General features: G+C 39.2%; 1 protein-coding gene across 1 annotated transcript in view; it reads left to right on the plus strand.

Moving 5' to 3' along the window:
- The window catches only part of LOC124242973 (antigen WC1.1-like), a 41382-nt gene extending 14390 nt beyond the window's left edge, over positions 1-26992 (plus strand). The window contains 10 exon segments of the mRNA XM_046668498.1: positions 41-133; positions 211-525; positions 1655-1969; positions 22487-22528; positions 22621-22935; positions 23549-23731; positions 24163-24255; positions 24481-24564; positions 25640-25786; positions 26827-26992. Of these exon segments, the coding sequence (XP_046524454.1) occupies positions 41-133; positions 211-525; positions 1655-1969; positions 22487-22528; positions 22621-22935; positions 23549-23731; positions 24163-24255; positions 24481-24564; positions 25640-25786; positions 26827-26945 (1706 nt within the window). The 3' untranslated portion in view covers positions 26946-26992.
- The last annotated feature ends 491 nt before the right edge of the window (positions 26993-27483 follow it).

Genomic DNA, 27483 nt, shown 5'->3' on the forward strand with positions numbered 1-27483 from the left:
TTCAACCCTGCTAACCCTCTGACCACTGTGGTTTCTGCAGGAAACCAGACCCAGGTGCTGCCTCAGTGCAATGACTCTGTGTCCAAACCAGCAGGCTCTGCAGCCTCAGAGGAGAGCGCTGCCCACTGCTCAGGTGAGGGGTCCCACAGGACCAGAAAACCCTTCTCATTGACCTTTAAATGCCCCATTGGCATGACTCTCTCTCCTCAGACAGCAGACAACTCCGCCTGGTGGACGGGGGTGGTCCCTGTGCTGGCAGAGTGGAGATCCTTCACCGGGGCTCCTGGGGCACCATCTGTGATGACAGCTGGGACCTGAACGATGCCCATGTGGTGTGCCGACAGCTGGGCTGTGGAGAGGCCCTCAATGCCACAGTCTCTGCTCACTTTGGGGCAGGATCAGGGCCCATCTGGCTGGACGACCTGAACTGCAGAGGAAAGGAGTCCCACGTGTGGAAGTGCCCTTCCCCAGGCTGGGGGCAGCACGACTGCAGGCACAAGGAGGACGCAGGGGTTATCTGCTCAGGTCTGCGCTGCACATTGTCCATAGGCTGGTGGAGGAGGTGGGGCTCTGGAAGATGGGAGTCTCAGCCTCCAGGGCGTGTTGCTGGAAGAGCCATAGAAGAAAGCTTGCTTCCATAATGCCAGTCTTTCTAGCAGTTGTGAAGATTAGGCACTCTTTTCCTCCTACAGCAGCTAAGGGTCTCGTCCTTCCTTCTCAGAAATATCTGCTGGCAGAGCCATTTCTTACAGTTTCCATTTGAAAGCAGGGCTCAGTCTTCAGTTACCCACGGTAGTAGAATCTTGAGATCCACTGTACTAGTTTCCATTTGTTGTTGTAACAAATTATCACATTATTAGTGGTTTTAAACTACATATATTTGTTATCTTCCAGTTTTGTAAGTTAGATGTCCAACACTGATCTCACTGGGCTAAAATCAAGGTGTCAGTAGGGCTGTATCTCTTCTGAGGCTCTGGAGGAGAATCCTTTTCTTGTCTTTTCAAGCTTCTAGAATCTGACTGCATCCCTTGACTCATTGCCCTCTTCCTTCATCATCAGACCAGCAATATTGCACATCTCTAACCATTCTTCCATAGTTAGATCTCCCTCTAACCAAAGCCAGGAAAAGTATTCCACTTTTAAGGATAGTGGGTCTAAGAATGTGATTAGATGACTCACCTGGTTAATCCATGACATTCCAGGTTAACCTCACCATCCCAAGATCCTTATCTTAATCACATCTGTACAGTCCCTTTTGCTATGTGAGGTAACACATTCAGAGGTCCCAGGGATTGGGACGTAGGCATCTTTGGGGGTGCATTATTCTGCCTACCACCTCACTATCCTCACTCCCTTTCACACACTCTGTCAGAAGTTCTGTCAGGATGCAGGATTCAGCTTTCACTCCATGCAGAGTGCCAGGTCAGGGGTCCTCTCAGTTCATATTCCACTACGTCATTGTGGTAGAAATAGAAAGACAGACACAAGTGGACAAAGTCAGGTAAAAAAGAGACAGTTTTCAGTCTTGCCACCTGGTGGGTGCTTCCTCAGCAAAGTCAGCGATGACTGTTCACAATCTGTGCGATAGAGAAAAACGCAGTGCATTGAGTGGAATGTTCACTGTGCCCTGTTCCCCTACCCCTTTCAATTTTAGAGTTCCTGGCCCTCAGGATGGTGAGTGAGGACCAGGAGTGTGCTGGGTGGCTGGAAGTTTTCTACAACGGGACCTGGGGCAGTGTCTGCCGCAACCGCTTGGAAGCCATGACCTTGTCCATGATCTGCAGACAGCTTGGCTGTGGAGACAGTGGGACCCTAAATACTTCTGTTGCCTTTAGAGAAGGTTCTAGACCACGATGGGTAGATGGAATCCAGTGTCGGAAAACTGATAAGTCCCTCTGGCAGTGTCCTTCCGACCCTTGGAAATACAGTTCATGCCCTCCAACACAGGAAGCTTATATCACGTGTACAGGTGAATTACTGTCTGTTTCTATGTGTCTGTCCAGCTCTGTGGGATGTTGTTAGTGAGATTTTATATTTTCAAATCTAAGTGATGAGTGTAAGATATGTCTACAAAATGAAGTTTGAATGGGGCAAATTTAATCCATATGTCCCAACCTTGTTTCTTTTTTTTTGATTGAGATATAATTGACATATAACCTTATATTAGTTTCAGGTGTACAACATAATGATTCTACATTTGTTTATATTGGGAAATGATCACCACAATAAGTCAGCGTTAACATCCATCACCACACATAGTTAAAAGATTTTTTTCTTATGATGAGGACTTTTAAGATCTACTTTCTTAGCAACTTTCAAATATACAATACAGTGTTAACTATAGTCACCATGCTGTACATTACACCCCCAGGACTTATTTATTTTATAACTGGAAGTTTTCACCTTTTGCCCACCTTCACTCATTTTGCCCACCCCAACCCCCTACCTCTGGTACTCAGCAATCTGTTATTCGTATCTATGAGCTTGTTTTTCTTGAAGATTCCACATATAAGTATGATTATATGGTGTTTGTCTTTCTCTGTCTGACTTATTTCACTTAGCATAATGCCCTCAAGGTCCATCCATGCTGTTGAAAATTGCAAGATTTCCTTTCTTATGGCTGAATAATATTCCATTATATACATAACACATATACCATTAATGGAATATAATGGAATAATACCATATAATGGGGTAGTATATTCCATTATATATATATGTATATAACACATATACAACATATACATACAACATATATATATACACACACATATATACCACATTTTTTTCTTTATCTATCATCCATTGATTGACATTAAGTTGCTTCCATGTCTTGATTATGATCACTAATGCTGCAATAAACATGGGGGTGTACATATCTTTTCAAATTAGTGTTTTCATTTCCTTCAGATAAATACCCAGAAGTTAAATTGCTGGATCATATAATAGTTATATTTTTAATTTTTTCAGGAACTTCTATACCATTTTCCATATTAGCTGCACCTATTTACATTCCCACTAACAGTACACAAGGGTTCCCTTTTCTCAACATCCTCGCCAACTGTTATTACTTCCTCTTTTTTTTTAACGATTGGCACCTACGCTGACATCTGTTGCCAATCTTATTTTTTTCCCCTTCTTCTTCTCCCCAAAGCCCCCCAGTACATAGTTGTATATTCTGGTTGTAGGTCCTTCTGTTTGTGCTATATGGGATGCCACCTCAGCATGGCTTGATGAGCGATCCCATGTCTGCGCCCAGGATCGGAAAGGCAACACCTTGGGCCCCCGAAGTGGAGCGTGCAAACTTAACCACTCGGCCACAGGGCCGGCCCCTTGTCATTTTGATATTAGCTATTCCAACAGATGTGAGGTGATATCTCACTGTGGTTTTGATTTGTGTTTCTCTGATGATTAGTGATGTTGGGCACCTTTTTATGTACCTGTTGGCTAACTGTATGTTTTCTTCAAAAATGTCTATTCAGATCCTCTGCCCATTTTTTAATCAGATTGTTTGGTTTTTTGGTATTGAGTTGTGTGAGCTCTTTATATATTTTGGATATTAACCCCTTATCAGAAATATAATTTACGAATATTTTCTCGCATTCTGTGAGTTGCCTTTTCATTTTGTTGATGTTTTCTTTTGCTGTGCAGAAGCTTTTAGTTTGATGTAGTCCCACTTGCCTACTTTTTGCTTTTGGTGTCAAATCTAAAAAAATCACTGCCAAGAAAAATGTCAAGGAGCTTTTCCCTATGTTTTCTTCTAGGAGTTTTATGGTTTGAGGTCTTACTTTCAAGTCTTTCATCTATTTTGAGTTAATTTTTGTGTATGGTGTAAGACGATAATCCAGTTTCATTCTTTTATGCATGTGGTTGTACAGTTTTCCCAACATTATTATTGAAGAGATTATCCTTTCCCCATTGTACATTCTTGGCTCCATTCTCGTAAATTAATTGGCCCTTTATGCATAAATTTATTTCTGGGCTCTCTATTCTGTTTCATTGATCTCTGTGTCAGTTTTTATGTCAATACCATATTGCTTTGATTACTATAGATTTGTAATATAGTTTGAAATCAGGAAGCATGTTGCCTACAGCTTTGTTTTTTCCTTTCTCAAGATTGCTTTGGCTATTTCTTGTCTTTTGTAGTTCTATACAAATTTAAGGGTGTTTGTTCTATATCTGCAAAAAATGCCATTGGAATTTTGATAAGGATTGCAGTGAACCTGTATATTGCTTTGGGTAATGTGGACATTTCAATAATATTAATTCTTCCAATCAGTCAGCACAGCAAATCTTTGCAATTATTTATCTTCTTCAATGTCTTTTATCAACATCTTATAGTTTCCAGTGTACAGGTCTTTCTCCTCCTTGATTAAATTTATTTCTAGATGTTTTATTATTTTCAATGCAATCGTAAATAGTATTGTTTTCTTTTGTGTGTGTGTGAGGAAGATTGGCCCTGAGCCAACATCTGTTGACAATCCTCCTCCTTTAGCTTGAGAAAGATTTGTTGCTGAGCCAACATCTGTACCAATCTTCCTCTGTTTTATGTGGGATGCTGCCACAGCGTGGCTTGACAAGCTGTGCTGGGTCCATGCCCAGGATCCAAACCTGTCAAGCCCAGGCCACCGAAGTGGAGTGCATGAACTTAACCACTACGCCACTGGGCCAGCCTGGGGATTGTTTTCTTAATTTCTCTTTCTGATACTTCGTTGTCAGTGTATAGAAATGCAACTATTTTTGTATGTAGATATTGTACCCTGCAACTTTACTGAATTCGTTTATTAATTCTAACAGCTTTTTGGTAGAGTCTTTCGGATTTTCTATATATAATGTCACGTCATCTGCAAATAGTGACAGTTTTACTTCTTCCTTTCAGATTTGCATGTCTTTTCTTTCTTTCTCTTGCCTAACTGGTAGGGCTAATAATGCCAAAACTATGTTCAATAAAAGTGACAAAAGTAAGCATCCTTGACTTGTTTGTGACGTCAGAGGAAAAGCTTTCAGCTTTTTGCAGTTGAGTATGTTGTTAGTTGTAGCCTTGTCATATATGGCCTTTATTACATTGAGGTACAATCTTTCTTTACTCAACTTGTTGAGAGTTTTTATTATAAATGGATGTTGAATTTTGTCAAATGTCTTTTCTGCATTTATGGAGATGATCATATGATTTTATTTTTATTGAGGTCATGTTGGCTTACCATATTATACAAACTTCAGGTGTACATTATTGTATTTCACTTTCTGTATAGACTGCATTGTGTTCACCGTCAATAGTGTACTTTTTATCTGTCACCATACATATGTGCCATTTTACCACTTTTGCCCTCCCCCAACCCCTTTCCCCTTTGGTAACCACTAATCTGTTCTCTATGTCCACATGTTTGTTTATCTTCCACATATGAGTGAAATCATATGGTGTTTGTCTTTCTCTGTCTGACTTATTTCGCTTAGCATAATACTCTCAAGATCTGCCCATGTTGTCGCAAATGATACAATTTTATCTTTTTTATGACTGATTTGTATTCCATTGTATATATACATACCACATTTTCTTTATCCATTCATCCATTAATGGGCACTTGGGTTGCTTCCATGTCTTGGCTGCTATGAATAATGCTGCAATGAACATAGGGGTGCATAAGTCTCTTTGAATGGTTGATTTCATGTTCTTTGGATAATACTCAGTAGTGAGATAGCTGGATCAAATGGTATTTCTATTTTTGATTTTTTGTGAAATCTCCATACTTTTTTCTTAAGTGGCTACACCAGTTTGCATTCCTAACAGCACTGTATGAGGGTCCCTTTTTCTCCACATCCTCTCCAACATTTGTTATTTCGTATCTTGTAAATTATAGCCATTATGACATGTGTAAGGTGATATCTCATTGTAGTTTTGATTTGCATTTTCCAAATGAGTGATGTTGAACATCTTTTCATGTGCTTGTTGGCCATCTGTATATCTTCTTTGGAAAAACGTCTGTTCATATCTTCTGCCCATTTTTTGATGAGGTATTTTTTTGAGTTATATGAGTTCTTTATATATTTTGGAAATTAACACCTTGTCAGATATATGATTTGCAAATATTTTCTCCCAGTTGCTGTGTTGCCTTTTGTTTTGTTCATGGTTTCGTTTGCCTTGCAGAAGCTTTTTAGTCTGATGTAGTCTGATTTGTTAGTTTTTTCTTTTGTTTCCCTTCCCTGAGTAGACACGGTGTTCAAAAAGATACTACTAAGACTGATGTCAAAGAGTGTACTGCCTATACTTTCATCTAGGAGTTTAATGGTTTCAGGTCTTACATTCGAGTCTTTAATACATTGTGAGTTAATTTTTGTCTAAGGGGTAAGATAATGGTCTACTTTCATTCTTTTGCATGTGGCTGTCCAGTTTTCCCAGCACCATTTATTGAAGAGACTTTCCTCTCTCCGTTGTATGTTCTTGGTTCCTTTGTCAAAGAATACCTATCCATAGATGTGTGGTCTTATTTCTGACCTCTCAACTCTTTTCCATTGATCTAGGTGTCTGATTTTCTGCCAGCACCAAGCTATTTTGATTACTATAGCTTTGTAGTATATTTTGAAGTCAGGGATTGTGATACTTCCAGATTTGTTCTTTTTCTCAGGATTGCTTTGACTATTCAGGGTCTTTTGCTGTCCCATATAAATTTTAGGATTATTTGTTCTATTTCCATGAAGAATGTCATTGGGATTCTGATAGGGATTGCATTGAATCTGTAGATTTCTTTAGGTAATATGGACATTTTAACTATGTTTATTCTTCTAGTCTGTGAGCATGGAATATCTTTCCATTTCTTTATGTTGTCTTTGATTTTTTTCAATAATGTCTGATAGTTTTCAGTGTATAGGCCTTTCCTCTCCTTGGTTAAATTTATTCCTGGGTATTCTATTCTTTTTGCTATGATTGTAAATGGGGTTGTATTCTAGACTTCTCTTTCTGCTCATTTGTTATTAGTGTATAGAAATGCAACCGATTTTTATAAGTTGATTTTGTACCTTGAAACTTTGCTGTAGCTATTGATTATTTCTAATAGTTTTCTGGTGGATTCTTTAGGATTTTCTATAAGTAGACTCATGTCATCTGCAAACAGTGAGAGTGTCACTTTTTCCTTTCCAATTTGGATCCCTTTTATTTCTTTTTCTTGCCTAATTGCTCTGGCTAAAACTTCCAGCACTATGTTGAATAAGAGTAGTGAGAGTGGGCCCCTTTGTCTTGTTCCTGTTCTCAGAGGGATAACTTTCAGCTTTTCACCATTAAATACAATGTTGGCTGTGGATTTGTCATATATGACCTTTGTTATGTTGACGTACTTTCCTTCTATACCCATTTTATTGAGAGTTTTTATCATAAATGAATGTTGGATCTTGTCAAATGCTTTCTCTGCATCTATTGAGATGATCATGTGATTCTTATCCCTCATTTTGTTCATGTGGTATATCACATTGATTGATTTGCAGATGTTCAACCATCCCTGAATCCCTGGAATAAATCCCACTTGATCGTAGCATATGATCCTTTTAATGTATTGTTGTATTCGATTTGCTAATATTTTGTTGAGGACTCCTGCATCTATGTTCCTCGGCAATATTGGTCTGTAATTTTCCTTTTTTGTGTTGTCCTTGTTTGTTTTTGGTATCAGGGTAATGTTGGCTCTATAAAATGAATTAGGAAACATCTCATCCTCTACAATTTTTTGGAATAATTTGAGAAGGACAGGTATTAAATTTTCTTTGAATGTTCGGTAGAATTCTCCAGAGAAGCCATCTTGTCCTGGACTTTTGTTTTTTGGGAGGTTTTTTATTACTGTTTCAGTCTCTTTGTTTGTGATTGGTCTATTCAGATTCTCTATTTTTTTCTTGATTCAGTTTTAGGAGGTTGTGTGATTCTAAGAATTTATCCATTTCTTCTAGGTTATCAAGTTTGTTGGTGTATTGCATTTCATAGTATTCTCTTACAATCCTTTGTAATTCTGTGGTGCCCATTGTCATTTCTACTCTTTCATTTCTGATTTTATTTATTTGAGTCTTCTCTCTTTTTATCTTAGCGAGTATGGTTAATAGCATGTCAGTTTTGTTTATCTCCTCAAAGAACAAGCTCTTAGTTTCATGGATCCTTTCTATTGTTTTCTTAGTCTCTATTTTGTTTATTTCTGTTCTGACTTTTATTATTTCCTTCCTTCTACTGGCTTTGGGCTTTGTTTGTTCTTTCTCTAGTTCTTTTAGGTATACTATTAGATTGTTTGTTTGAGGTTTTCCTTGTTTGTTGAGGTAAGCCTGTATTGCTATAAGTTTCCCTCTTGGTACCACTTTTGGTGCATCCCATAGGTTTTGGTATGTTGTGTTTTCATTTTCATTTGTCCCCAGGTATTTTTTTATTTCTACTTTTATTTCTTCATATCCAATAGTTGTTCAGTAGCATGTTGTTTAGTCTCCATGTATTTGTCTCTTTTCCAGCTTACTCCTTATAGCTGATTTCTAGTTTCTTACCATTTTGGTCAAAAAAGATGCTTGATAGGATTTCAATCTTCTTAAATTTATTGAGGCTCACCTTGTTTCCCAACATGTGGTCTATCTTTGAGAATGTTCCATATGCACTTGAGAAGAATGTGTATTCAGCTGTCTTTGGATAGAGTGTTCTATGGATATCTATTAAACTCATCTGGTCTAGTGTTTCATTTAGGGTCACTGTGTCCTTGTTGACTTTCTGTCTGGATGATCTATCCATTGACATAAGTGGGGTGTTAAGGTCCCGTACTATTATTGTGTTGCTGTCAGTTTCTCCCTTTAGGTCTGTTAATAGTTCCTTTATATATTTTTGTACCCCCATGTTAGGTGCATTTATATTAATGAGTGTATGTCTTCTTGGTGGAATGTGTCTTTTATCATTATATAAAGCCTATCTTTATCTCTCTTTATCTTTTTTATCTCAAAAACTGCTTTGTCTTATATAAGTTTGTCCACTTCCACTTTCTTTTGTTTGGAGTATCATCTTCCATCCCTTCACTCTGACCCTATGTTTTTCTTTAGAGCTGAGATGTGTTTCTGGAGGCAGAATATTTTTGGGTCTTGTTTTTTAATACGTCCAGCCACCCTGTGTCTTTCAAATAGTGAATTCAATCAATTTACATTTAGAGTGATTATTGATGTATGAGGTCTTAATGTAGCCATTTTATCTTTTGTTTTCCGTTTGTTCTATACTTCCATTGTTTCTTCTTCTTTGTATTTCTGTCTGCCATTTCAGTTTGGTGGTGTTTTGTGATTTTTTTCCTCAGTTTTCTCTTTATTTGTGATTTGTGACTTTACTCATTTTTTGTTTTGTGGTTACCATGAGGTTTGTATAAAAGAGCTCATAGATAAGATAGTACTTTTTCTGATGGCATTTTATATCCATCAGCCTATACAGATTCCATCCCTTCCCTCTTCCCCTTTTATGTTTTTGTTCTCACAAATTATTCTTTTTTGTCATGTGAGTTTGTAACCAGATTAAAATGTTTATAGTTATTTTGATGCTTTCTTTCCCTTCATCATTTATGTTATAATTAGGTGTTTGCTAACCTATTCAGATATAGAACTCCAATTTTCTGAATTTGTCTATTTATCTCCTTCCTCAAAGCTTTGTAAACTCTTGCCCTTTTGTTTCAGGTAGGAGGGTTCCCTTCACCTTTTCTTGTAAGGCAGGTCTAGTGGCAATGAACTCCCTCAGCTTTTGATTGTCTGAGAAATCTTCTTTTCCCCTGTCATATCTGAAGGATAATTTCAGTGGATAAAGTATTCTTGGCTAATAGTTTTTGTCTTTCAGTATTTTGAATATTCCTTCCATTGTCTCCTAGACTGTAGGGTTTCTGCTGAGAAATCTACTGAAAGCCTTATGAGGGTTCCTTTGTAGGTTATTTTCTTCTCTTTTGCTGCCCTTAATATACATTTTTGTCTTTGACTTTTGACAGTTTAATATTATATATGTTTGAGGAGGTCTTTTTGAATTGATATAATTAGGAGTTCTATTAACTCAATGTATGTTCACATGCAGTTCCTTCCCCAGGTTTTGGAAGTCCTCAGCTATTATTTCTTTGAGTAAGGTCTCTGCTCCTTTCTCCCTCTCTTCTCCCCCTGGGATACCTATAATCCTTATGTTACTTTTCCTAACTAGTCAGATATTTCTTGAAGAATTTCTTCACTTTTTAAAATCTTGATTCTCTCTCCTCCTCCACCTGAATTATTTCTATGTTTTATCTTCAAGTTTACTAATTCTCTCCTCCATAAGATCTGCTCTATTCTTAATGCTTTCTACATTTCTTTTTTATCTCATTAATTGTGTTCTTCATATCCAGAATTTCTGTTTGGTTTTTTTTCTTAGAGCTTCAATCTCTTTGGTGAAGTGTTCCTTCTGTTCCTTAATATTATTCCTGAGCTCACTGAACTATCTTTCTCAGTTTTCTTGTAACTTGTTAAGTTTCTTTATGACAGCTATTTGAATTCTCTGTCAGTTAGGTTGTAATCTTCTGTGACTCTGAGTTTGGTTTCTGGAGAGTTGTCATAATCCTTCTTTTCTTCCATTTTGCTGTAGTTCTTCCTGGTGTTTGATGAATTGATCCTCTACCAGTGCATTTGTGGTAGTAATCACCTTTTCTTATTAAAATACAGCTTTGGTTACTTTGGTTCTGATCTCCTTGGTCTCATGTTCCTCCACTGCATCTCCAGAGGTTCAAATGCTGTTGTCCTGTGCACCACTTGCACTGCTGGTCCTGAGTTGTCTGGGGGTGCTTGTTGCACCACTCCCAGGGCTGCTGGGTTCACAGTTGTTGCTGTCACTGGAAGGGGCCTGGGACCTGGGGACTTGTATATAGCCCCCATTGCTGGTGGAGCTGATCTCAAGGGTGGCGTCGCTGGGGACTGGGGGATCCCACCCTGTCTGCTTGCAGTTGTGTGAGTCAGGCTGCTGCCACTCCACTGACCATTGTGGGATGGAGCCACCACCAGGTGCTACTGCCACTGGCCACCACTGCCATGACTCCTTAGGTGTTTACACAGATGGGGCTGGGCCACCCTTACCTCCACTCACAGTCATCTGACTGCTGTGTGAACATTTACACCCTGTATTGCTGTCACTGGGGGAGGGGGGCTTCTCCCATAGCTCCACAGCTTTCCAGGAAATCCTCTCATGGTCTATGGATGTCTGTTTGGTTGTAATTTAGAGGGGAGAGACAAAAGGAACCACTTACTCTACCATGATGCTGATGTCACTCCCAAGATGATCATATGATTTTTATCCTTCATTTTGTTAATATAGTGTATCATATTAATTGATTTGCAGATGTTGAACCATCCTTGTATCCCTTGAATAAATCCCTCTTGATCATGGTGTATGATCCTTTTAATGTATCATTGAATTTTGTTTGCTAGTATTTTCTTGAGGATTTTTGCATGTTCTGTATTCATTAGGGATATTTGACCGTAATGTTCTTTTCTGTAAGTGTCCTCGTCCAGGTAATACTAGCTTCATAAAATGAGTTTGGAAATGTTCGTTCCTCTTCTATTTTTGGAAGCATTTGAGAAGGATTGGTATCCTTCTTTGAATGTTTGGTAGAATTCACTAGTAAAGCCATCACGTCCTGGACTTTTGTTTGTTAGGATGTCTTCAATTACTGGTTTAATCTCCTTACTAGTAATCTGTCCAAAATTTCTATATGATTCAGTCTTAGTAGTTTTTATGTTTCTATGAATTTATCCATTTCTTGTAGATTGTCCAATTTGTTAGCAGATAATTATTCATAGTCATCTCTTAGGATATTTTGCATTTCTGTAGCTTCAGTTGTAATGTCTCCTCTTTCACTTCTGATTTTATTTGTCTGAGTTTTCTCTCTTTTTTTCTAGTGATTCCAGCTAAAGGTTTGTCAACTTTATCTTTTCAAAAAATCAACTCAGTTTCATTAATCTTTTCTATTGTCTTTTAGTCTCTATTTTATTTCTGAGAGTAACATAGGATCTATCTTAGAGAATGTTCCATGCACGCTTGAGAAGAATGTGTATTCCTTTGCTTTTGGATAAAATGTTTTGTATGTGTCTGCTAATGCCATCTGAGCTAATGTGTCATTGAAGGCCAATGTTTCCTTATTGAATTTCTGGCTGAATTATCTATCCATTGATATAAGGAGGATATTAAAGTCCCCTACTATCATTATATTGCTTTTTATGTCTCCTTTTAGGTCTATTAGTATTTGCTTTATGTATAGGTGCTCCTATGTTGGATGCATAAATATTTATAAATATTATATCCTTTTGTTGGATTGACTCTTTTATCATTATATAATGGCCTTCTTTTCCTTTAGAACAGTCTTTGTCTTAAAGTCTATTTTGTCTGAAATAAATATAGCTACCCAGCTTTCTTTTGGTTTCCATTTGCATGTAAAATCTTTTTCCATCCCTTCTGTTAAGCTTTCTAAGGAATTGCTAATGCAGTATTAGATTATGTTTATTAACCTATATTTGCTCAGTCAGAAGGATGAGAAGTAAGACTTCAGTCATACGAATCACTTACTATGTCCTAGTCATTATATTGAATTTTTTCACATTTAATGAAATTCAATATGTGCAACAAAGTTTTAATAGGTATTATGGTGATAATTTTACTCAGATGAGGAAACTGAGGTTAGGAGTATTTAAATGATGTACTCAACACCTTAAAGTAAACAAGGCACAGTGCAGGGAATCCAATCCTGTTTGCTCCATCTCATAAGCTTATGATTTTTTTACTCTGCAAGGCATTTACATCACTCAGACTACTTCTCAAGTCTGTCTACTTACAGACAGTAATTGAGTCCCTGTAGGTACAAACTTATGTTCCAGGCATGAGGACAGAGAAGAGAAGGAAATATAGTTACTGTGGAAAGGAAAATGCCTCTTTTCTGTCAATTCACCACTGTACTCTACTATCAATACAATTCTGGTCGCCAAATTTTGGGGGATTTCCAACCTAGAAATTCTCTGACACCAATTGAGTGTCATACAATTTAACTCAATTCTGACACTAGCTACCTGGAAATAGCATCAGATCCCACAGGTTAAGGGCTCAGTCTACAAGACTGCTCCTACTTTAGACACCAATAACAAGTCCAGGTTGTCACCTGTGCTTCTGATGACCAACTGTAAACCAGAGTTTCCCACAACCCCCTCTATGGGTTTGATAATTTGCTAAAATAGCTCACAAAACTCGGTGAAATCATTTACTTACTAGATTTTATTATAAAAAGATACAACTCAGGAACAATCACATAGAAGAGATACATAGGACAAGGTATGGGGAAAGGTGCAAGGAAGTTCCATGCCCTCTCAATGCATTCCATTCTCCCAGCACCTTCATGTGTTCACTAACTCAGAAGCTTTCCAAACTCCATTGTTTAATATTTATGTAGACTCTTCATTTGGAGGCATGACTGATATAACTATTGGCCATCAGTGATTGATTCAACTTCCAATCCCTTTCCCCTCCTAATAGGTCAGGGGGTGGGGTTGAAAGTTCTGCCTTCTAATCACATGGCTTATTCCTATGGCAACTAGCCCCCATCTTGTGGTTATCTCTCTAGGAGCTTTCCAAAAATCACTCTATTACATAAACTTACCTATGGTTGAAAGAGGCTTCTTATGAATAACTAAAAGAAAACCCTTGCAGTATTATCTCTCTGCTTCATAGATATTTCAGCATCCAGGAACAAGAACTAATATTATAACGAAAGATGCCCCTAAAGCTCTTATCACTTAGGAAATTAGGGTTTTAGGAGCTGTGTGCCACGAGTATGGGAAGAAGACCAAAGACATATTTCTTATTATGTATCACATGCTGCCTTCATGGAGCTACAATCCAATGCTAAAAACACTCTCTGGACAGAAATTTCTAGTGTCATGAAGAAATAGAAAGTTCTGAGGAAGTGTGCACGTGCGGCAAAAGAATAAATCCATTTAGAGTGAGACCTGAAAAACAAATCAATAAAGCCAATAAAGGAAAGAAAGTGGAGAGATCTTTTTGGTCAGTGTAAATACTGAGGTGTGGGAAATATGGTGTCTATGAGGTACTGAGAAAAGTCCATCATGGCCATAACAGAAAGAGGTTGAGGGAGAGCTATGCAGGTTTACCCTGGAATGGTGATCAGAGCCAAGACTGCTCTTAGGCAGGACCCAAGACCCAAGAAAACAATCCTGTTAAAGAGAAATTTGTTTATCTTTTTGTCTACCTCATCATGGAGAACTGCTGTGTGGTCAGTGGCCTGGGTTCCCTGTATCTTTCTGTTTGAATTTATCTCTTCTAAGAGGTCCTCAGAATCCAAGTCTTCTTGACTGATCCTTCATCCTCTGGGCCTTCCTCCTTTACTACTGTGTACTAATATGTCCCTTTCATCTGACTCTCTCAAAATCTTCTGCAGAGTCTCCTGGAATTTTGAGCCCATCATCTTCAAATTACCTTATATCATCACTATTGCCTTCACTTTCATGTTCTGATAAAAACTTGACTTTTCTCTGAAAACACTGATTTCCCTGTGAATCGGAGGCTGTGTGTTTCTCTTTCAACACACTTTTCTCTGGACTGAGACTTGGAACAGTTATACTCCTTGCACTCAGTTGTCCTTTTCAGTAATTCCTCTTCTGTGTTTCTTCTCAACATCCAGCTACTTTGAAATTCATTCCATGAAGCAATACTACCCACTATTTGTTTATTGTTGTCATCATCCAACCTTCTAGTCACTTCCCTTTGTCCACTGAAGACTGCAACTTTAGGCTCACCAGGTTCTTCATCTCTGCCTTATTCCTGGAACCATTAGTCATTACTTCAGCATCTTTAAACACAACTGATACAACATTCTGGTCTCTCAACTCATTGAGATCCTCATTTCTAAGCACCTTTCCTTCCATTCCTTCTCTGCCTATGCATACACTAATAATCATCAATAACTAAACATCTTGAAATCTTGATTTCTTTATTCCATTCTCTGACCACTGCTTCTTATCCTTGAACCTTTTCTATTTCTTTATTGAGATAACATTGGTCTGTAACATTATATAAATTTCAAATGTACATCATATTTCCTTTTTTGATCACTTTTTTAATTTTATTTTTATTGCAGTAATATTGGATTATAACACTATATAACTTTAAGGTGTAAATAGTAATATATTTTGAATTTTGTGTAGATTACATCATGCTCAGCAACCAAAGACTAATTATAATCCATTGCCACACATGTGTGCCTAACCACCCTTTTCCCTCTCCTCCCTCCTCCCTTCCCCTCTGGCAAGCACCAATCCAATCTCTGTTGCTATGTGTTTGTTTGTCATTGTTTTTATCTTCTACTTATGAGTGAGATCATGTGGCATTTGATGCTTTATCCCTCTGACTTATTTCACATAGCATAATACTCTCAAGATCTATCCATGTTGTCACAAATGGCCAGATTTCATCATTTCTTATGGCTAAGAAGTATTCCATTGTGTATATATACCATGTCTTCTTTATCCATTCACCCCTTGATGAGCACCTAGGTTGCTTCCAAGTCTTGGCTGTTGTGAATAAGGCTGCAATGAACATAGAGGTCCATGTATCTTTATGCATTCGTGTTTTCAAGTTCTTCGGATAAATACCCGGCAGTGGAATAGCTGGATCATATGGTAGGTCTATTCTTAATTTTATGACGAAACTCCATTCTGCTTTCCATAGTGGCTGCACCAGTTTGCACTCCCACCAGTAGTGTACAGGGTTCCCTTCTCTCCACATCCTCTCCAACACATGTTTCCTATTGTGTTAAGTATAGCCATTCTGATGGGAGTGAGGTGATACCTCATTGTAGTTTTGATTTGAATTTCCCTGATAGCTAATGATGTTGAGCATCTTTTCATATGCCTGTTGGCCACTTGTATATCTTCTTTGGAGAAATCTCTGTTCAGATCTTTTGCCTATTTTTTAACTGGGTTTTGGTTTTTTTGTTGTTGAGACATATGAGTTCTTTGCATATTTTGCATATTAACCCTTCATCTGATATATGGTTTGCAAATATCTTCTCCCAATTGTTAGGTTGTTTTTTCATTTTGTTGACGGTTTCCTTTGCTGTGTGGAAGCTTTTTAGTTTGACGTAGTCCCATTGTTTATTTTTTCTTTTGTTCCCCTTGCCCGGTCACTCATGTACTTGAAAATATACTGCTAAGACTGATGTCAAAGTGCATACTGCCTATGTTTTCTAGTAGAATTTTCATGGTTTCAGGTCTTACATTCAAGTCTTTAATCCATTTTGAGTTTATTTTTGTGCATGGTATAAGATAATGGTCTACTTTCATTCTTTTGCATTTTCTTTTTTTGTGTTGTCCTTGTCTGGTTTTGGTATCAGGATAATGTTGGCTTGTAGAATGAGTTAGGAAGTCTCCCGTCCTCTTCAATTTTTTGGAAGAGTTCGAGAAGGATAGATATTAAGTCTTCTTTTAATGTTTGGTAGAATTCACTAGGGAAGGCATCTGGTCCTGGACTTTTATTTTTGGGGATGTTTTTATTATTGTTTCAATTTCCTTAGTAGTGATTGGTCTATTCAAATTCTCTGCTGCTTCTTGTTCAAGTTTTGGAAGATTGTATGATTCTAATAATTTATCCATTCTTCTAAATTATCCAATTTGTTGGCATAGCTTTTCATAGCATTATCTTATAATCTTTTGTATTTCTGAGTTGTCTGTTGTAGTTTGTCCTCTTTCATTTCTGATTTTATTTATTTGATCCATCTCTCTTTTTTTCTTGGTGAGTCTAGCTGAAGGTTTGTCAATTTTGTTTATCTTTTCAAAGAACAAGCTCTTGGTTTCATTAATTTTTCTATTGTGTTTTAGTCTCTATTTCATTTATTTCTGCTCTGATTTTTATTTCCTTCCTTCTGCTGATTTGGGGATTTGTTTGTTCTTCTTTGTCCAGTTTCTTAGGTGCACTGTTGGATTGTTTATATGGGATTTTTCTTGTTTGTTGAGGTAGGCCTGAATTGCTATAAACTTCCCTTTTGGAACTACTTTTGCTGTATCCCATAGATTTTGGCATGTCGCATTTCCATTTTCTTTTGTCTCCAGATTTTTTTTATTTCTCCTTTGATTTCTTCATTGACCCAATCGTTGTTCAGTAGCATTTTGTTTAATCTCCACATTTTTGTGGCCTTTCTGATTTTCTTCCTGTAGTTGATTTCTAGTTCCATACCTTTGTGGTTAGAAAAGATGCTTGGTATTATTCCAGTATTCTTAAATTTATTGAGACTTGTTTTGTTGCCTAATATGTGATCAGTCCTGGAGAAGGTGCCATGTGCATTTGAAAAGAATGTGTATTCTGTGGTTTTTGGATGGAATGTTCTATATATATCCACTAAGTCCATCAGGTCTAATGTGCCATTTAAGTCCAGTGTTTCCTTATTGATCTTCTGTTTGGATCATCTGTCCATTGGTGTAAGTGGAGTGTTAAAGTCCCCTACTATTATTGTGTTACTGTCTATTTCTGCTTTTATGTCTGTTAATAATTGCTTTCTGGATTTAGCAATGCTCCTATGTTGAGTGCATAGATATTTACAAGTGTTATATCTTCTTGTTAGATTGTTCCCTTTATCATTATGTAGTGCCCTTTTTCGTCTCTTGCTACAGTTTTTGTTTTAAAGTCTATTTTGTCTGATATAAGTATTGCTACCCCTGCTTTCTTTTCTCTGCCATTTGCATGGAGTATCTTTTTCCATCCCTTCACTTTCAGTGTCTGAGTGTCTTTAGGTCTGAAGTGTGTCTCTTGAATGCAGCATATATATGGGTCTTGTTTTTGTATCCAATCCGCCACCCTATGCCTTTGGATTGGAGTGTTTAGTCCATTGACATTTAAAGTAGCTACTGATAAATACGTATTTATTGCCATTTTGTTACTTTTTTCCTGGGTGTTTTAGTAGTTCTTCTCTGTTTATTTCTTCTTATCTTGCTCTCTTCCTTTGTGGTTTCATGGCTTTCTTTAGTAATGTGTTTGATTTCTTTCTTCTTATTTATTTGTTTTTTATTTTAGGTTTCTGGTTTGTGATTACCATGAGGTTCCTATATAATATTCTACATATATAGCAATCTGTATTGAGTTGATAGTCTCTTTAGCTTGACCTCTTTCTAAAAGCTCTACTCTTTTACTCCTCTCCTCCCACATTTTATGTTTTGGAAATCATATCTAGTCTCTTGTTTTGTGTGTGTCTATCCGTTACCCTCTTATCATTGAAATAGGTAATTTTAGTACTTTGTTTTTTAACCTTCATATTATCTTCATAGGTGGTTGATCTGCTACCTTTACTATATTTTTGCCTTTACCAGGGATTTTATTGCCTGCTTTGTTTGTTGTTGTTGTGGTTTGATAATTTTCTTGACCCTGTTTGTGGTCTTCTCTTTCCCACTTAAATCCCTTCAGCATTTCTGTAGAACTGGTTTCTTGGTGATAAACTCCTTTAATTTTTGCTTCTCTGGGAAGCTCTTTATCTCTCCTTCCCTTGTGAATGATAACTTTGCTGGATAGGATATTCTTGGCTGTAGGATATTCTTTCAGCACTTTAAATATGTCATGCCACTCTCTTTTAGCCTGAGGGGTTTTGGCTGAGAAGTCTACCGATAGCCTTATGGGCTTTCCTTTGTATGTCACTTGTTGCTGTTCTCTTGCCACTTTTAGGATTCTCTCTTTATCTTTAATTTTGGACATTTTAATTATAGTGTGTCATGGTGTGGGCCTCTTTGGGCTTATTTTGTTTGGTGCTCTCTGTGCTTCCTGTACTTGGATGTCTGTTTCCTTCCTTAAGTTAGAAAATTTTTCAGCTATTACTTCTTCAAATAGATTCTCTACCCCTTTGTCTTTCTCTTCTCCTTCTGGGACACCTATAATACAGATGTTAGAGCATTTGATATTGTCCCAGAATTCCCTTAGACTGTTATCATTCTTTTTAATTCTTTTTTTCTTTTATCTGTTCAGCTTGGGTGATTTCCTCTAGTCTTTTGTCCAGCTTGCTGATCTGCTCTTCTGTATCATCTACTCTGCTATTGAGTCCCTCTAGTGAATTTTTCATTTCCAGTATTCTATTCTTCATTTCTGATTGGTTCTTTTTTATATTTTCCAATTCTTTGTTGATGTTCTCACTGTGTTCATCCAGTCTTCTCCCAATATCATTGAGCATCCTTATGAGTTTTTATTTGAACTCTTTTTAAGGTGGATTGCTTATTTCTGTTTCATTTAGTTCTTTTTCTGGGTTTTTGTCCTGTTCCCTTGCTTGGAATGTATTCCTTTGTCTCCTCATTACACCTCTTTCTCTGTGCTTGTATCTATGTACTAGGTGAATTGGCTATGTCTCCTGATCTTGGAGAAGTGGCCGTGTGGAAGAGACACCTTTTGAGGCCTGGCAGTGTGCTTCCCTCTCATCACCAGTCCAAATGATCCAGGAGTGACCCCTGTGTGGGCTACTTGTGTCATTCTGCTGTGACAGAGTTGCTCTTAATGCATGTACCCAGGGAATCTAGTCTTTCCCTTGCTGCATGGCTGTTTGTAAATTGGGATTGGGAAACCCCAGCACCATTGGCTACAAGGTATAATAGCACACTCCTGTTGCAGCTTTCCTGTTAATTGGGTAGGTACCCAGTGTAGCTGGTTACTAGGCTCAGGGGCTTACAGTTACTGTAGGCCTCAGGCCTGCAAGGCTGTTGTCAGCTGTTTTAGGATTGCAGCTGAGTGGGGTTGGCCCTAGGCACAGGAGCACCCAATTGTTTCAGGCTTTGGTAGGTGGGGCTGATACTCTTTTTGGCTGTTTGTGAAGCACAGGTCTTCTGCCACTGATAAGCCCCACCCCCCACAGCTCCATACACACCATCAACACAGTCCTGGCCCATGTGCACTTCCTGACCCCCAGAACATATCCAGTCACCCCACTGCAGACCCCCCAGCTTTCCATCAATACCCCCTACAGTTTATCTGGTCCTCACATAGGCCCTGGCCCACAGAGGGGGGCAGACACATCTGCCTGTAAAGGATCAAGGCACTGAGTCTATGCAGACCGAGAAGTCACCTGAGGGCTTGCTGTTGGGTGGGACTGGTCCCTAGGGCAGGCTGCCTGCCCTGGCTGAACTTGGTTAAACCTGTGCTCTAGTGGGTGTGGCAGACCCCTGGGCTAACAGGCCAGGGGAAGAACTTCAATGGCATCTGCTAGCTTCTGTGTCAGCACACCTGTACTACATCACAACAATGGCTGCCACCAATGTCTCAGTCTCTGGAGAGGTCTCACCTCTGACTGAGATGCACCCAGAGTCTACCAGGTGAGTTTCTTTTCACCAAAGGACTGTGAAGCCTTCTTTTTGGTGACTTTAGGTTGTTTTCTAAGATGGGTGAATTTGTGCATGGGCCCTTTGAGGGCTGGGATTTTTCAGGCTTGTCAGATAGCTTTTCTGGGGATATTCCTCACTGCAGTTAAAATCCAGTGAAGCCAGACAGTAGGACACTCACCTCAGTTGTGCCAAGTCTGAAGGATGCTTATAGCAGTAATGGGCCCCTGCTTAGGATCCCACTCCTCCAGGGAGGGCTATGTCCCTTAGGTGGCTCCCACCCAGCTGGCTGTGAATCTCCGTGGCTCACAAAAGTGGCTTTTTTTCTCTCCCGAGGAATTTCTGCCTCTTCTGTCTCATTCAGGACTGTCTCATGTTGTGAGGGTTCTTTTTATCCAGTTTTCAGTTTCCCCTCCAGGGTAATTTTTCCAAAAATATTTGTAGTCTGATTGTGTTCATGGGAGGAGGTGAATTCAGAGTCTGCCTACACCACCATCTTGATGAGATCTGCTTCTTATCCTTATGTCTTATATCCCATAATGCTCCTTTACCAATCATTTTTATCCTCATGGAGACACTCAATCTTTTCCTCTGTCGATTTTTCTTAATTTTTCACTTTCCTCATATCCGCATTTTTTTCTTAGCCAGATTACATTTTTTAAAACACAACATTATAATCATTTAACTATATTCCATTTTCTTGCCTCTTCTTTGTCAGTCCTTACCTGGATATTCAACATATAGAAATAAATAAGTACATGTTTGTGGGGGACAAACATTTAGGCAATAACACCTTTCTCAACATTTCTTTCCTCTCTCTCACACACACACACACACAGACACACACACACACATACCATTCAGTTGTACTGTGGACAACATGCTGGGAGTCTCCTGAAATCTCCCAGAGGAGAGAATATAGCCATAGATATTTCAAAGGCAGAGGCTCACCCTCTTTCTTGCCTCTTTCCTCATCTCATTGTCTTTTCCCTGTTGAAGGCCAATGATGGTTTAAATCATTGAACCTTATATTGATAATATCTTTTCTACAGTAAAACACTCTGAATTGAGAGGTTGTAAAGTCTCTGACTCTGAAAGTGAAAAACCACCCCAAAAAGGTCCTGCCATCATTTTCTGAGATGTTCTCTGCATAGGGTAGGAGGTTTGATTGGATGATTTAGAAAGAATATAGAAATTCTGATATTTTATGAAAAGTACCAAGTACACTTCTGTTTTCTTCTGTTGTTTTGAACTTATATGTATTTAAGTTTTAATTCTTTTATTTTTTGTCTTTTGTTTGTTATCTCTATGTCCTCTCAATCTATTTTTCAGTATATTTGTTTGAGTCTCATGCAGACATTTATGTCTTACTTGCGAGCTCTTTGTCCAACTGTCTTTCTCTGAATTTTGATTGTTCTAGTCTGTACATTCCCTTTTTAAGTTTCTTCTTACATAGTAATCTTTGCTTGCCCACATGTCATACTCAAAAATAGATGAGTAGTTTAGAATCTGTTTTAAAATTTTCCATTAAAAACTAAGTAAATGGAATATTGAATATAAACTAATTCTGTGCTTATGGACTAATTATTTTTAACATGCACTATTTATTACCACAAACCATTACCATTCATTTATATTTTCTTTATTATTTTACTGATTAGTAAGAATTTAAAGGAATTACTGGACTTGTATTCATCTATTCATGCATTCAATAAATATTTATCAAGCCCCTATACACAGTAATTATAGAAGATTCTCCATACATACTTGTTGAATGAATGTGCACAATGTGCCAGGCACTGTCCTAATAGCAGAAACACAGGGGTGAATAGATATGCAAGATCCTTCCTCTAGTGGAGCTTTCATTCAGGGGTGTGTGTGGGTGTGTGTGGTTGTCTGCATGCATGTCTTTCTGTGTTTATTCTGGAATGCAGTGAGTGATAAACAAGTAAACTGATAAAATAATTTCAGCTGGAGATAAGGGCTAAGATCCAGTGAATGTCTCATTAATCCAGCCCATTAGATTAATCATGAAACCTGTTATTTTCACTTGTCATTGGACTGAGCCAAGAACCTTAGATAATCTTATTTGGGGGCAAGACCACCCCCAGCTGTCCCTGATCCAGCACTTCCCTGTTGTCTGTTTCTGCAGGAATGAGACCCAAGAGCTGTCCAACTGCTGCCCCCTGCACAGGTACATCAGCCCCTCCTGCCTCCCCTGTTGGCTCCCAGGGGCTTCTTCCTTCCCACCAGGGTTGGTAACAGGAGGTGCTGCTGCCTTTTCAGACAAAGAGAAGCTCCGACTCAGAGGAGGAGACACCAAGTGCTCAGGGCGAGTGGAGGTTTGGCACAATGGCTCCTGGGGTACAGTATGTGATGACTCCTGGAGCCTGGCAGAAGCCGAGGTGGTGTGTCAGCAGCTGGGCTGTGGCTCTGCTCTGGATGCCCTGCAAAAGGCAGCATTTGGCCTGGGAAATGGGAGCATCTGGCTGGATGAAGTGCAGTGCAGGGGCAGGGAGTCCTCCCTGTGGGCCTGTGCTGCGGAGCCCTGGGGGCAGAATGACTGCAAGCATGAGGAGGATGCTGGAGTGAGGTGCTCTGGTGAGTGGAGGATCCGGGAATTGACCAAAAATTGAAGGAGGTATGAATTTAGATCCACAAGCACTTCCTGAACTAACCTGCTGTTCTGTGCTCTGGCTCCAGGAGAGGGTTTGCCTGAAATCCTGGGATCTGGGAGAGAACAATATGCCAGTGGTTAGTAAGGGTAACCCTATGGCTTTTCCAGGCCAACTCAGTACAGTGAGCCCATTTTCCTCCTATTCTCTGCAGGTGAGAGGAAAGCAGTTCTCCAAACCCATGCAAGTAAGTGATCCTTCTGCTCTGAACCATGTGATAGTGGAGAAAACCATATTTTCAGGGACCTGCTCTATTGAATATAAATATTTCTGGCAAAATTAACCATATTAGTATAGGCAAGGTCTAAGGTGTTTTTAGTCCTATTAAGTTGTGGCAGCTGCGATGCTCCAAAGCTTTACTAGCTTTCATTTTATAAAAATCCCTTAGAGCCAGATTCAGAAGACAGTTGACACTGCTCAGGACTGGGTCAATCATATCTTGGGGTTCAGGCAGATCCATTGTATCTGAATGGTGACTTCGTGGTCTTTAGGTCTCAAGGGATGACTGGGATAAGAGGGGGGGAGGACGGCTCTCCTAGGCTTATGACCCTCTCTGAAACCACATGGCCCTCTTCTCTCCTCAGGCACCAATTCAGGCTCAGCTCCTGTCCCTGGCTTCTTCTCCCTACCTGGGATCTTCTGTATCATACTGGGGGCCCTTCTTTTCCTGGTCTTTATCATCCTGGGAATTCAGCTGCACAGACGGAGAGCAGAGCATCAAGGTGGGCCTTAGGGGTGCTAAATGATCTGGAAAGTAGAGGAAAGGTTATTTCCAGTTGTGATACCAAGCCAGTTGTGACATCAAGAAAAGTGAACAAGTATTGGTCTCCATCTTCATTATCTGGCAAAAGTCCACCTTCTCTACAATAGACTTTAAGATTTGAAAGAATTGAATCCTTGGTCCTGGGTTGAATGTAAACTCTCAAAAATTATAACTTCCTGTGTGAACAGTGTCAGTGGAAAATGAGTATAGGATCAAGATCAGGGTCAGGAAATTTAGTTCTGTCTCAAACAGGCACAAGGCTAAGAAAGGGGCCCTAGCAGCCCACAGGGGTTTCCCCAAGTGTGAGAATTGGAGAGCACTGAAAACTTTGTCTATTGGTAAAGACAATACCTCCAAGGGCAGTCTCTAAAGTCATGCCATACTCCCCAGCCTTATCTACTTTTGAAGATGCTGTTGATGAGCCCTTGTACCAAGAGATTGATTACATCATAAAACCAGAGGAAGACCTGTTGGACAGCCCAGGTATGTTCCATGCCCTCCCCTCTGTTCATGAGCTAGCCATGGGTTATCTTCAGCAAGAACAGACCCAACCACTAACCCAACCTCACAGAGTCAGCCTCCTCTTAAGTCAAGAGCTCCAAGCCTTCTCTCTACAAGTCTGAATCCTCAAGGCTTCTTCTAAACCATGACATTGGGCCACCTGGTGTGGGAAAAGTTTTCTGTTTGTTATGTTTTTCTCCTTAACAGATAACCTGTCTGATGACTCAGTGACTAAGCTGCCATATTACCCAGGGGACAACAAGCAGACTGGAGACCCTGAATCTGCCCCAGGTAGTAGAGATAGGTCATCCCTTGGATGGTGTGGATGAGGAGGAGGAATCTCATCTGAAGAGAACTCATCCTACAATTAGGATGAGAAGGATCTCTTCTCTCCAGTTCACAACAATTTTTTCTTCTCTCTGCCCACTCTGTGACCTCAGAAAGAGAAAGATCATACTCAGCTTTCTGCATCCACAGCTACTTCTCCTCACTTACAGACATGCATCTAATGTATTATTATGGGTTCAAAGGCCATGTTTTTTTAAATAACATCTGAAACTGATAATCTCAAAAATTCTGTAGCAATAGAGAACATTTGGAAGTATGGTTGGACCCTGAGAGAGTATGATATTTGGATCATTTAATGGATTATGTATATATTGAGATCAAAAAAGTGTTTTTGGTAAGCCCTGGAATACATGGAGTGCTTGGTACCTGTGCTTACCCCCTACTAGAAACTCTTATTTACAAGGGACCTAAGAGAGGAGAATGCCCCTCCAGGATCTCCTCCAGATAGTGAAGATGGACAGCTCTTAGGATGAGGCATGTCCAGAAGGGCTCCTGGGGATCAGATCCTGAGGTCAGTTGGGTCTAGAGGGAATTGAAACCCAGGCCTCCTGTGATTGGGACTGGTGAGATCTCCTGTCACTGAGTGATAGATATCCATGCTTCCCTCTCCCTGCCAGCTCTGTGTCTCCCACAGCTTCAGAGGGCACATGAACAGCCTGGGTTCTCTCGATCTGGATTCATCCTTCCTCAGTCACTGATGTGTGCATATTATATGTTACAACTCAGTACCATATGCTTGAAAATAGTACCTGAAATTCATAGCACAATTGCTTTTGTTGATGATTTATGGTATGAGAGACCATATTAGAAAAATATTATTGACCTTCATGTATTGGAATATTTAGAAGATACAAATGATTTCTGAGAAGATTGAGATCAAATATATGCCTTTGAGACAACCCTGGGTATGGTGCCTATATTTGTCAACTGTTAGAGTCTCTGCATTAGAAGGGACTTAAGATATCACCTAGTCCAACCCATATTTTGCTGTTTCCCCTAAGTCCTTGTCTACTTTCAGAGCCTCCAGGACAGCATGTCAATGCCACAGGAAATGGTTATGATGATGTTGAAGAGTCATTTGTTCCTGAAATTCCTTCTTTCCCTGGGATGAGTGAGAATTATTTTTCCCCAGAGGAGGGAGATAGTGCCAGGTATTCCCAGACAGGTGAGTGGACAGCTCTGTCTCCAGTAGCCTTACTTCCCTGCCATGGAAAAGATGAGTTTGGACCGTCAATAGTCAGTTTTTCTTTACTATCAGAATCTAGGTAGCCTCGTATACCTGGATAAGATCAGCTCTTCCCTTTCCCTAGTATACTACAGATATTTTATCTCTTCTGAGAGGGGAAACATGTTGTGTTCTCTGTGTCCATGTCCACCATCAGTTGGATGTAGAAATGTCTGTAATGAGTTGCAGAGGTTTTGTTCTCATTTTTCATACCCCAAATTGAGACATATGTTCCAACGATAAATTTGCGGACTCTCTCGGATTGCAAGAACTAATCTGGAAAGATTTTTAGTGGCAATGTAAATTAAATTTGTGAACTATGAAAACTTGTCTTGGGGTAACTATTTAACCAAATGTTTAAAGTTGATATTGCCCATTATCTATGAAAAATGTGCAATGGCCTTAATTAGAGGGTCATAAAATCTCAGCACTAGAAGGAAACAAAGACACATTTCTCTCACTGTTTCAATTGATAGATGAAGACCCTCATTCCTTAGGACTAGGCTTTCTGCTTATATTTGAGTATGTGGTCCCTGGGGAGTAGGAGATTGTGGGATTTGGCTGAGCTTCTCCCTTTCGGCATCTGACAGAGAACCCAAATTGTTCTCATGATTAATGTTAGGTCAGGCTTGATCTATTATTGAGGTGCTGAGGAGAGGTCATCTGAGGTGCTCTAGAGAGTCATCTCCACCCTCCATTCCTTAAGGAATTGTACCAGACTTCTGTAGAAGAGAGTGTTTGTGTCTGTCGTCCACTCCTTGCCATTATTGATCTATCTTCTTTCCAACTATTGAAATCAAGACAAGATTTGCACAGAGTGGCTGAGTCAGTATGGAGTAGCTCTATCTAGCCTCTCAGACAAGCGTTGGGTCCCCACAGCACTGGTCCCTCCTCCCTATTTTGTAACCACTTTTTACGTCTCCTTCCACCTTCCTTTATTTTTGTCAGCACTGAAACCAAGGTTCTCCTTACTATTTCAGACATCTCTCTACAGTCTCCTAGAGAAGCTGTCAACTATAGCATAGAAGAGAAAGAACCCTCATTGGTCCTGAGACAAGAAGACCCTGCGTATGATGATGTTGAGCTTAGCACCATATAGTGCCATTTTTGGAGCAAGTAACTCTTCAAAGAATCTCTGTAACGTTGTTTCCCAAATAAATGAGAATGTATCTTCTTCATTACTGCAATGTTTTTACATGTACCTATAATGAAAGGAAATTATTCATAATAAATACTCTGAGCTTCACAGACGAGTGCTGTTCTCTTAAAAATTTAAATACATTCACCCACACTGACCTTGGGAAATTCATTCTTCAAAGATATTCCTTTCACCAAATGAAACATCAGTTGAAAAATCAGTGTTATCACCATCCCACAGACTACATTCTTGCCTTCATTTAGGTACATATAAATTCATATTTTTCTTGAATAGCATGAAACTCTCGAAATCTGGCCCAGAACCAAGGACTTACTCTTAGGAAGATAAACTCAGAAATGAAAATTCTCAGGCCACATCCTAGAACTACTAAATCAGAATCTGTGTTGTCACAAAGGTTTCAGGTTATACTTATGCATATCAACGTTTGAGAAGCCCTGGTTTATGCAGAGCAAGGACAGACAGGCTGGGTTGAACACGT

The sequence above is a fragment of the Equus quagga genome, chromosome 1 (genome assembly GCF_021613505.1).
Source record: "Equus quagga isolate Etosha38 chromosome 1, UCLA_HA_Equagga_1.0, whole genome shotgun sequence".
Taxonomy (NCBI): domain Eukaryota; kingdom Metazoa; phylum Chordata; class Mammalia; order Perissodactyla; family Equidae; genus Equus; species Equus quagga.